Below are 12,554 nucleotides of genomic sequence, written 5' to 3' on the forward strand. Positions count from 1 at the left end.
CAACTATTAATAATGCTAAGTTGAAAACGTCTTCAAAAATCTCTTAATTGCGACTTGAATCACTTTGCATGAAATAATTAATATGAAGAAAAAAAAAAAAACAGGTGTCTATGCACACTTGATAAATTTAGGGTTCAACCTTTCCCATATCCAAAGTTCACTCCAAATAGTAAGCAAATATCAGTATTAGATAGATCTTATTTTAGATTTTAAGAGAAATTTGCAGTGTTACATTGGCCCTGTTCCAAATGTGGGATCTTTGTTTAAAAACAGATGCTTTCAGGTCTCCTAGCAAATGCTTCCCACCCAGGCAAGCCATAACATTATTTATTAATAAACATGAAATAAAATGCCCTAGTGTATGATAATAACATTTAAAAAAAAAAAAAAAAAGGTTAAACAAAAATCTAAAAGTTAGTCAACCCATTTTGAAAAATTAATGATAAAAAGAAGCCAAACATAAAAAACACACAAGATAATAAAATACAGCTCAAAGTTAAAAGTGCAAAGCCAGCCAAATTTCTTGCTTAGTTTGCTTTCCATTATAAATCATACTCTGTTGACAGTAAGGGATATGCTCACAAATCAGAATAAAAATGTAAACTGCAGAATTCTGTTATTTGTTTTAAGACCAGCTAAATGCATTGTTCAGTTTTTTAGAATACAACTTACATGTTCAAAGCGAAGTATGGCTCTAATGAACTGTCAAATCCATAGATTTCCACTTTTCCATCATCTCGACCTACCAGCACATCCTTAACACCATCCCCAATGATATCAAAACAGTCAATACACAGAATACCTGAAAAGGAATAACAGGAAGTAGGGTCATGTTTTTATGTACTCACTGGCCACTTTTTTAAGCACACCTCTTCAAATGCTTGTTAACAGAAGTATCTAATCAGCCAATGACATGGCAGCAGCAATGTCAAAACAACCTGCTGAAGAAAGATGATTTAAGTGACTTGAATGTGGCATGGTGCATGGTAGTTGGTGCCAGACAGGCTGGTCTATTGGGATTTTCACACATAACTATCTCTAGGGTTTAAAGAAAATGTGCCACTCCTGTCAGCTAAGAACAGGCAAATGAGGCTACAATTCGCACAGGCTCACCAAACTTAGATAACAGAAGATCAGAAAAATGTTGCCTGGTCTCAATTTCTGATGTGACATTCAGATGGCAGGGTCAGAATTTGGTATCAACAACATGAAAGCATGGATCCATCCTGCCTTGTTTCAATGGTTCAGGCTCGTAATGGTTGAGTAATGGTGTGGAGTATTTTCTTGGCACTTCTGGCCCCTTATTACTAAGTGAGCCTCGTTTAAATGCCACAGCCTTTCTGAATATTGTTGCTGACCATGTCCATCCCTTTTTGACTGCAGTGTACCCATCCTTCTGATGGCTACTTCCAGCAGGATAATGCACCATGGCACAAAGCTCAAATCATCTCAAACTGTTATTTTGAACTTGGCAATGAGTTCACTGTACAGTACTCAGATGGACTCCACAGAACCTGTCATAAATTATAACTATATACTGCAAACAACCTATAACTAATACAGATACTAACTAAGGTTGTTTAAAACGCACTGTTTTGGTGTAAAAATATTACAGAACTCTAGTGAATTCATCATATTTAAAGAAATAAATAAGGTCAGCTGTTTGAATACTCAGGATGTAAAAACACCCAGAAGTATTTTAGGCCTTCTTGTCTCAGGCCAATGGCACATTATATGTGTTATAATCAGAGGGGGTGATCTCATGTCTGTCTGTATGTCTGTCTGAGAGAACTACTTAATGGATTTAGATAACACAATAGACTATTATCATGGAAATGCAATAGAGTGGAAATGCAACAAAGTGTATTTGTAAAAGTACTTTTTAAATATTACAAGGAAGGTTTGCTCCTTCTTCATCCATCCATCATCCAACCCGCTATATCCTAACTATAGGGTCACGGGGGGTCCGCTGGAGCCAATCCCAGCCAACACAGGGCGCAAGGCAGGAAACAGGAGGAGGCATTAGACTTATTAATAAGTTCAGAGATGGCAAGAGAGTCAACAGGCAAGAAACAAGTGAGTCTTGATGATGGAGATGGCAGATCAGAATGAGTGAGTGAGTGACTGTGGTGTGGAGGGGAAACTGTGATAGATTTGATCAATTTTGGTATTAAAGAAATGTAAGAAAGCCTGACACTGTTCAGTTGTATTGGGGCATGCTAGAGGAGGGGGTTAGAGGAGTTTATTAACAGTTCTAAAAAGAGTTCTAGGCCTAGATTAGCACCATTTATCCATCCATTATCCAACCTGCTATATCCTAACTACAGGGTCACGGGGGTCTGCTGGAGCCAATCCCAGCCAACACAGGGCGCAAGGCAGGAAACAAACCCTGGGCAGGGTGCCAGCCCACCGCAGGGCAAGCGCACACACACAAAGCACACACTAGTGACAATTTAGGATCGCCAATGCACCTAACCTGCATGTCTTTGGACTGTACATACATTTCGTTGAATATAGCAATTACAAGTAATACTAAAGTAAATATGTAATAATTATGTTATGTCCTTTTACCTCAGTAAAAATGTACACAATATAAATTGTTATTATTACTACAGCATATGACTTGGAATAATTAATGGACATTTGATTTAAATAGCAGCTACTAAAAGACCAGTTTCACGCAGCATATATCACACATAAACACATATTCACTCTCTAGGTTTACTGGATAGCAAATACCGTTCTAGACTTAAATTATCTTTGTGATATGTTTATTTATGTGACATTTTCAAGATAAACTTCTTTTATAATATGAATAGCCATAGTAATTGTTTACTATGGTGTTTGTATATCACTGCTGTCTACCTATCAATATAACAATTACAGTCAATTTTTGCCATTCTGTGAATTGGCATAATTTAAAAGAAACTCAAAAATATACTTCCTATGAAAAGTGTTAAATTGAGCAAATATACAGTGTCCCTAGTTTATACAAAGCCTTTAAAACTGCATTACTAATACCCTTTTCATTGTTTTAATTCCAAAAGCAATTTTTAAATGAGTGTTGTAGATTCATTTAATATTTATGCATATTTTGCACAGAAATTAGTTTAACACATGTAGAAGAAGAATGTTCTCCTCAGCACCATGTATTTTGTGTGTTTAGTAAATTAGAATTTTTATAATAACTATTTTGTAACTTGCCAGTGAGAGACGCTTTGGCTTATGAACTAACAAAAATATGTTATTCCAGGGTTCAGGAGAAATAGTGTCCACATGAATAAAATCTAAGCTGTTTCTTGTTTTCCCTTTCTCAGAGTGATGTTTCAGGGACAAGGTCACAAGGCTGCAGAAAGTACATGTAGTTTATGCAAAGGCATCTCTCCTGTGCTTAGCTTTGAAAACACAGATAATGCTTAGCTCAACAGACATATTGTTTAACTTTACTGTTTTGATAAGGATGTTCTTTCTGTCTTATTAACCATGAGATGCTGAAGTATAAAAAACCCCTCCTGGCTTTTGATCAGGGTTCAATTGAGCTTTGCGGCAATAAGTTATGCTCTTTTGAATCTCTACATACTGTGACTCCGAATGAAATAAATAAAGAGAATTGAGAAAATATTATCTGCCTGTTTTCAGTGTGCCTTTTTCGTCCACAGTTTTTGGCGCCCAAACGTGGGGCAGGAGACGGGCAGACGACTCCCTGGGCGGGTTCGTCCAAGTGGACCGATTTCCGCGGATCGAGGACCAGCTCCGGTAAAAGTTAGGACTGGCCTACCTTGGGCGTTTTCCTACATGGGGAGTCGCTGACCTCCTCCTGACCGAAACGAAAAGCAACTGGATGGGATTTTTCCAGGCAGGCAGAAGGAGTCGCGGTGAGTAGATTCGGGGGATTCCCGTTGGTTTGACTGGTGTGCTGGGAGAAATAGACGTATACGGGGAAAAGGAAAAGGAAAAAAGCATGCGGAAAGAATAGAGAATCATACCGTATCGACATAGAAGGGTTTTAGGGATTCATAGAAAGTGACGGCACAGTGTGAATGTTAGTAAGTCACCCCTTAGGATTTCGAGTAGAAAGGACCGAGTGGCACGTTCCTAAATAATAAGAGGAATAGGGGTGAAAGGGGCAGTTAGAGTACGTGTGAAATTTGGAAGAGGGAAGGTCGTGTTTTCCACTTGTCGACTGGTTGATTTCCGGGGACAACAAGTGGGACGAGAAATAATTGGGGATTGAGTTGCTCTCTGTTGAAGGCCTGCCACTTACTATGGGAAATAAATAGCAAGCCAGTCAAACAGGTCCCCCAGGGTCCTCAAAACCTAATGTTAGAAGGATTATTTTTCAGAGAATCACCAGGCTCCTAGTACACCGTCGGGATTGAAAGGCGGGTCCCCTAAACAGTTAATAGAGAAGCAGACTGGGTTGGATTTTAAAAGGCATGTAAGAAGTGGAATAAGCAGAGGCGTAACAACCTGCTGGCTGCTGAAGTCAAAACACAAAAAAGACAAGGAAGAATTATTGCTAGCGTTGCAGAAAATGAAGATAAGAGACAGCGCCCAAGCCTGAAAGTAAAAGAAAGCAGACCGAAAAGAAAGACCCCCTATACCCCGTAATCTGTCCACCCCCTCCTTACCAAAACTCCTCCGCTTCCACCTCCTGCACCCTCTCCTCCAACTGCACCCCTGTTACCAGACGAACCGTCTGGAGCAGGTTTTTACGATGAACAATATCTTTATGACTCGTCCTCACATATTGACCCTGAGGAAGATAATTCAGATCATTCACAAGGTGCTACTGGGTTGCAATGGCAGAAATTAAGAGACTCATCTGTCTCCCAGCGCACGAGCAGTCGGTGGACTGCAATTTGTGGAGCCGTTACAGCAGCTGGATAACATGTATAAAACAAATGCTGCAGAGTGGACACAGGTGCTCCGTCGACAGCTGAACACCACATGGGCAACTGTAAATCACGGTGATCATAACGGTGTCCCTTGGCGTTGGAATGAAGGTCCTTTCCTCGCCCAGTGAGAGCCTTTGAAAGGAGCCCTGGCAGAAAAAATATAAAAAAGGGCACAAACTGGTCACTAATTTCAGCCGGCTCACCGATTGCAAGATCTGATGGCTAATCACTCTGGGCTAGACAATACAAACGATAGAACTCGTGCTGCAGTGCCTCCTTTCATCTCGAGACTGAGAAGTGCCATTCAAAGCAAAGTCTGCACGTCCTGCAAAAAGGCTGGAAGACCGCAACGTTCGAGGAAGACAAGCATCATGCAGAGCATGCTTACAGACAGACTAAATTAAAAGAGTCAGAGACACAGACCAAACTTTTGGCTGCACAAATAAATTACTATACTGGAAGAACTGACCTGGCTAGGGGGAGAGGATGCGGAAAATTCTTTGGAGGTCGAGGGCGAGGGCACGGAAAAGGACACGGGTTCCATTTATCAAACCCTAATAATCCTTTTGTTCAGATGCCTAACCCTTCGGAGCAGACGCCAGCGTCATATGCCTGTTACGGCTACGGTGAACTTGGACATTTCAGACGCAACTGCCCACACAAGCGCCTCCGTCACCCCCTCTCCCTGAGCCTAATGACATTCCTTGGTCCTAAGAATTATCAGGGACCCCAGCCACTTTTTCCAGTTTCCTTTCCTTACTCGTCATGCTGAAACTAATCTTTTATTGAAATGGACATAGGAGCCACGCGCTGAAGGAGGTTCCTGCTTCGACAGATACAGTAAAAGTGCTTACTGCCTCGGGACAGCCTCATATTTTGCTGGTCTAAAACCTCTGCAATTACAGCTCAGCACTAACCGTTTCATTATTGATTCGTTGCTTTCTGTTAAATCTTTTGTGCCCTGTGAAACTGCTGGGATGGGATCGTATGACTTAATTGTCAGTCTCAATTTCTGTAACTGAAAAAGGATTTTTGCTGCTCCATTCCTAAGCTCCTGTGCCAAAACTTCACACCCCAAGCCCTCTTTTGCAGCCTGTACCCTGAACATCTCCCTGCACACCTTCCTCTTGAAGCCCTTCATTCTTTCCCCCTCATGCCTATTTTCCTCACTTACAAGTCCCGGACACCCTGCCTTGTACTGCCCAGTACTTTCCCTACTGCAGTGGACCCACCTTGGTTAGAATCTTTTCTTTCCTCCAGCACATGCCCTGAAACTTTGCACATTCAATGTATTTTTGTTGTCTACTAAAGCTGTTGCTTCAGTGCACCTCACATATTCACAAAGCGTTTTCTATTTAGGAGATTCGGTTCCCCATTTTTCCTTAGTACTGTGGTCCCAAGGGAAAAATGATTATGGAAGGATAACACACTGTGAGCCACTGGTGATTTTCTCAAAATCTTCCTTCCGCCCGTACCGTGTCCAGGATCCTCTGTCTCCAGAGGCAGAGGCTGGCATCGCCACCGTACATTCTGATCTCGTAAGGCGAGGAGCGATTATTCCAATTACAGACTCTCCAGTCAACTCCCCCATTTTACCTGTAAAAAAGGCTGACAGGTCCTGGCGTTTTGTTCCAGACCTACGACAAGTTAACTCTGCGGTTTTTCCTAGAACACCTATTGTTCCTAATCCTTCACTATTCTTTCCACGATACCCCCGTCCACCCGGTACTTCTCTGTTATTGACCTTGCTAACGCTTTCTTTTCCATTCCCGTGCACCCTGATTCTCAATTCTGGTTTGCTTTTACCTTTCAAAACCGCTGATAGACCTGGACCGTCATGCCTCAGGGATATACTGAAGACCCTTGTGTTTATGGCCAAGCTCTTGCTCAAATTTAGAAGGCTTTTGGCTGGATAAAGATAGTAAATTGATACAGTATGTAGATAGGAAAAATAAATAAACAACAAGTGCACATGACACTCAGAAAATTGCTATTCTTTTTAGGTGAAAATGGCCATAAAAAAAGTGTCGAAAAGAGAAAAAAGAAAAAAACTGCAGTTACTTCAAGCTATCGTTAAATATTTAGGTCATGACATTTCTTGCGATACAAGAGCTCTCTCTAGTGGCCGTTTAACCATCATTCAAAACCTTCCAAGACCGGTCACAAAACAACAGGTTAAGTCAGCATATTTCTCTGTGGCTGCATAGCTTTTGATGGGAATGTTTTCTTGTTGTGGAGTTGTGCTGTGTGTTTCCTGAAATGGATTGTCTTTGTTTGCTGCTGGCACTTGGGTCGCCACGGAAATTAGTGTTTCCTTGTTGTCGCTGACCCGGTTCCGCCTCGGACTTTTCCATGATCTGGAGGCTAGCATGTATGGCACCACGGTAGGATGAATTCCTAATTTAAAAGTAGTACCAGCTTGCGGCCTGAGAAGTTGTTTGCTTGTAAGTTTTTCAGGAGGAGCACAGCCTTTACAAAATCTAGCGAACACTGCCATCTGGCTGCATGCAGTGGTATAGCAGGCTGACAAGGCTCTATGTGATTTAAAAAAAAAAAAAAAAAATGCACTCCTCTCACTGACTATTTTCTCGTCCATTCACTCTGTTCGTGGACGAAAAAGGGGGGATTAATGAATGCAGTTTTAACGCAACCACATACAGACAAACAAAGTGTTCATGAGCCCCCTAACAGTAAAGGTACCTCACGCCGTTCATTCTATTTTAGTACAGGTTAAGACCAGCGCTGGCAAACCGATCCAAAATCAAAAGCTGATTGAAACCCTCTTAGAAGCTATAACTAAACCATCAAAGTTAGCGATCGTTAAATGTCAAGCTCACATAGGAAAACAAGATCCTGTCAGCAAAGGAAACGAATTAGCTGATCACTTTGCTAAACAGGCTGCATAAAATAACACACCAATCTCTTTATTCCAACAGAGAAATAACCAGGACCCTGATAATCAACTTGTTTCTTTACAGAGTGCAGCCGCGGACAGAGAAAAAAGAAAATGGTCCAAAGAATGGTCCCTCTCTTATGGAGTCTGGACCCATAGGCAAACTAACAAACCTTTCCTCCCAAAGGAGGAATGCAGAGCAGTTCTGCACACGCTGTGCATTATGTCAAAAGTCTAATGTAGGAAAAGGGCACCCAGGTAAGTCCAGGTAAGTCCCGCCGTTACACCTAATCCAATGGGTCCGTTTGAACACCTCCAAATGGATTTCATTGAACTAACTCTGTCTAAAGGTTACCGTTATTGTCTAGTAATTGTTGATGTGTTCTCCCGATGGGTAGAACTTTTTCCTTCTAAACACGCTGATGCTAAAACTGTAGCCAAAGCTTTAATCAAAGAAATTATTCCTAGATGGGGCATACCACAGAAATTGCAAACTGATAATGGCACCCTAAAATCTACATTAGCAAAAATCTGTGAGCAGACAAATTTATCCTGGCCGGGCGTTTTGCCTCTGGCCTTTATGGGATTGAGGGGAAGAACACACCGGCAATTAGGACTGTCGCCGTTTGAAATTCTGACCGGACGACCCATGCCTGTGGGCATGGTTATGGGAAATGTTAACCTGCATACTGTGGACAATGATCTTCTCTCTTGTCTTACAGGTCTCTGAGCTTCTCTGAAAGAAGTCCACGAGCAGGTTAACCAGGCCTGGAGGACTAGTCTTCCATCTAAAGACACGCCGATTCCCTTAGGCACTTGGATCCTCGTCCGTGACACTCGGAGGAAACATTGGCATCAGCCGAGGTGGAGAGGACCGTTCCAAGTTCTTCTGTCCACACCACATGCAGTGAAAATGGAAGGATTGCCTGCCTGGATTCACACCTCACATTGCAAGAGATGGCACCCTTGATTGCTGTGCTACTATGCTTTTCTTTTCCCTTGTCTAGTGCCCTGGTCACCTTGACTTTCCCGTTAGGAATCACCACATCAGTGCAGGTTGATTTCTGCTCTATTATCAACTGTGGGACTGGTCGACAAGCCCAGTGGGACTGGTCGACAAGCCCAGTGGACCTGGTCTGACAAATACTTGTGTATGACTGTTTCGAAGTATTATTGGGGAAGTAACTGCGACACCTGGCAAATAGGTTTTTGCTAACACTGGAACTGAGGACTGGGGTTCTCAACCTTTTGAGGCCCAAAAATACGGTTTGAAAAATCGATTTTCTATCATAAAAGGACATGCTTCTCATGAATGTGTTGACAACCATTGTAACCCCTTGATCATCACTTTGAAGAACTCCTCTTTACATGACTCAGGAACCTATATATTAGGGGCATATGTATCTGGAACAGACCCTTTAGGGACATTTCAAATTAAGATTGACAATCCTGTTACTAACACCTCTCATTCTCCTGCACACACACCCGTCTTCCCAACTTCTGGTTCAGACTTTTCTCCTGTTAAGATTATGAATATTTCCACCCTTTCATCCACTTTTTCAATTGAAACTGGCTATGGCGATCAGAACCGTTGGTTGCAGTGGGTATTATATTCGGCTAAGCAAGTAAATCAATCTGATTGCTACGCCTGTGCTACGGCCAGGCCACATTTGGCTACCGTCCCTTTCCCTCTTTCTAATATTTCTGACCCTGTTGGTCTTCCTTGTCTCCTTGCCCTTTTACCTCTCCATCCACACCAAAAGACTCTAACTGCATTACACTTTCTCTCCTCTTCCCCCCCCCCCCCCACTCCTCATATGACTCCCCCGATGTTCCAGTCTCATGAAGGCAATTATACCTGCTTCTCTAGTAATTATAGTTCCCCTTCATGCTTCTTGCCGAAAAGGGGGGTGTATGTGCTATGTTTGGTGATGCGTGCTGCACTTACATCCCTAATAATACGGCTCCCGATGGCTCAATCACCCGTGCTTTGCCAGGTTTAACTAGACATATTGTGTCCCAGTATTACACTGCCTCCGTGGCCAAGGCTTATATGTTACATGAAGAATGCATGCTTCCAATTTCTTCCTCCTTTTCTTCCACTCCTTTCCCTTCTCCTACTCTTTCCCGCGTTACTCCTATGTCACCCATATTTTTGTTGGTTCAAAAAGGGGGGAATGTAGAAGAAGAATGTTCTCCTCAGCACCATGTATTTTGTGTGTTTAGTAAATTCGAATTTTTATAATAACTATTTTGTAACTTGCCAGTGAGAGACACTTTGGCTTATGAACTAACAAAAATATGTTATTCCAGGTTTCAGGAGAAATAGTATCCACATGAATAAAATCTAAGCTGTTTCTTGTTTTCCCTTTCTCAGAGTGAATGTTTCAGAGACAAGGTCACAAGGCTGCAGAAAGTACATGTAGTTTATGCAAAGGCGTCTCTCCTGTGCTTAGCTTTGAAAACACAGATAATGCTTAGCTCAACAGACATATTGTTTAACTTTACTGTTTTGATAAGGATGTTCTGTCTGTCTTATTAATCATGAGATGCTGAAGTATAAAAAAACCCTCCTGGCTTTTGATCAGGGTTCAATTGAGCTTTGCGGCAATAAGTTATGCTCTTTTGAATCTCTACTTACTGTGACTCCGAATGAAATAAATAAAAGAGAATTGAGAAAATATTATCTGCCTGTTTTCAGTGTGCCTTTTTCGTCTACACACAGAAATGGCAAAAACATCTCAGAAACAAGGAAAATACACTAGGGATCAGTACTCAACATATTTTGGCATTAAATAAAGAGAAGGGAGTGAAGATGTTCTCTGTACAGTAGCTTTGAAAATAAGTATGCAAACCAGTAACATAGTTAACTAGTTAGAGCAACAGATATAAAAAATTGACTTAATATAAAATGGCACAGTAACAAAAAATATGACCAGTAATGTAGAAAGTCATTTTAACAGAAACAGTCTCCTGAACCAACATTTAGTACAGTCATATTTAAGAAAAGTAAGAGAGTTCTATATTAACATTAACTAAAGAGGAAAAAAAAAAAACAAAAGTGCATACCTCCTCTCTTCTTTTCATTGGCTACTTCCCATTTAGGTACAGGCTCACTGTCAGTAATATGAACAAGACCCAGCTTTCCATCAGATGTACCATACAAGATCTCTTCACCACTATCGCCTAAACAAAAAAATATTTAATAATCATTTAATTAATGTTTATTTTATTTATGAGCAGTATCTTCAGGTCTTAAAGAAGCTAAAATGTGGAGAAAAATACTTTCTACACATTCTTGTAAGGTCAAAATCTTCAGACCACTATGCAAAAAAAAACTCACAACAATCAATTTCATCAGTTCACATAGGAGGGCATTTACAAGGTTTATTTTCACTTGAGGAAAGAAAGCTCCCTTGTAAAGGCAAGCCTAATGTATAATTTGCTATAAATCTGATATATTACTGTAAATAAAAAAATACTGTATTTTTTTGTCTGTATAATGATTTACCATATAATGACATGGCTTTTATAATGAATGTAATAAAAAAAAAACTCCCATAAACATTCCATCAGTATTTAATAATGAAGGCAATCATCCATGCAGAACAACTAATGCCAAACAGAACTGGAAAAACAAATAATGACTATGTCCATCATAGTGGGTAGAAGCTAACTGATCCTGGACTGAGGTGTCTTCTTTGAGAAGTCTGCATTTTCTCCCCTACATGTAAGGTTCTTCTGAGTAGACTCCCATTTGCTCCCACATCGTGTGTGTTTGATAACATTTATATGTGGCCTGCGATTGACTGGTATCCCTTCTACATATGGTTCAGGTCTTAAATTTCTTGGTTAGGTCAGGCTGTGGTGGCTTGCTAACTCAAAACTTTGGTGGATGGTTTTTTGGATAAGGTTGTACTCTAGAAACTGACTTAAGAGAAATTTGATTACAAGCGTGTTTTTCCGACAGATAATATTCCATTATTATAAGAATCTGGTAACGTGATCGTGAGTGTCTAACCATTAAAAATTATCTTGTATGTCACCGTGCAATGAATCCGTTGTTCAACAGGAGGTCCCAAGTGCTTTTGCAATAAGCCATAGTTCTGACACTAGTTACGTGATTCTGTTAGGGTTTGGAAACAGGGAACACTGCAGAAAACCGATGACCTTCAACAATAGCTCTCCATGTGCAGAAAAACTGGGGAGAGAAAAAAATGTCAGGATTTACTGCAAATAAGCTGGTGGTGTTAAGCAAGGGAAATGATGTAAATGATTCTTGTATAGAATCAAAGTCATGGGTTGGGCCCGGTCCCTTTAATATGTGATGTGTTTAACCATTACCTTATTGTTTGTGTTATTTATGCATTTTAGCCGGAATTAAAAACACATTTAAACATCATTAAGAAAAAGAATGTGCCCTACCCAGTTTTCTGTTCAGTTAAGTTGGTCAGATCCTGTCATGGATTTTAACTGTATACTGCAAACAACCTATAACAAAAACAGATACTGACTAATGTTATTAAAAACGCAGTGTTTTGGTGTAAACATATTATAGAACTCAAGTGAATCCATCCTATTTAAAGAAATAAATAAGGTCAGCTGTTTAAACACTCTGGGTGTAAAAATACCCATAAGTATTTTAGGCCTTCTTGTCTCAGACCAATGGCACATTACTTGTGTTATAATCAGATGGAATGATCTCACTGCCTGTGAATTTCAGATTACACAACTAGAAATATCAGAGTATGAAAAATGACACG

The 12,554-nt window shown here is 40.6% G+C and overlaps 1 protein-coding gene across 1 annotated transcript in view; it reads right to left on the reverse strand.

The window, feature by feature from the left end:
• Nucleotides 1-12,554, reverse strand: part of bbs7 (Bardet-Biedl syndrome 7) — a 48,045-nt gene that overhangs the window by 20,468 nt on the left and 15,023 nt on the right. Inside the window, 3 exon segments of the mRNA XM_028802012.2 lie at nt 673-689; nt 692-802; nt 10,861-10,977. Coding sequence (XP_028657845.2) covers nt 673-689; nt 692-802; nt 10,861-10,977 — 245 coding nt within the window.

This window comes from Erpetoichthys calabaricus, chromosome 5 (genome assembly GCF_900747795.2).
Source record: "Erpetoichthys calabaricus chromosome 5, fErpCal1.3, whole genome shotgun sequence".
NCBI classification, from domain to species: Eukaryota; Metazoa; Chordata; class Cladistia; order Polypteriformes; family Polypteridae; genus Erpetoichthys; species Erpetoichthys calabaricus.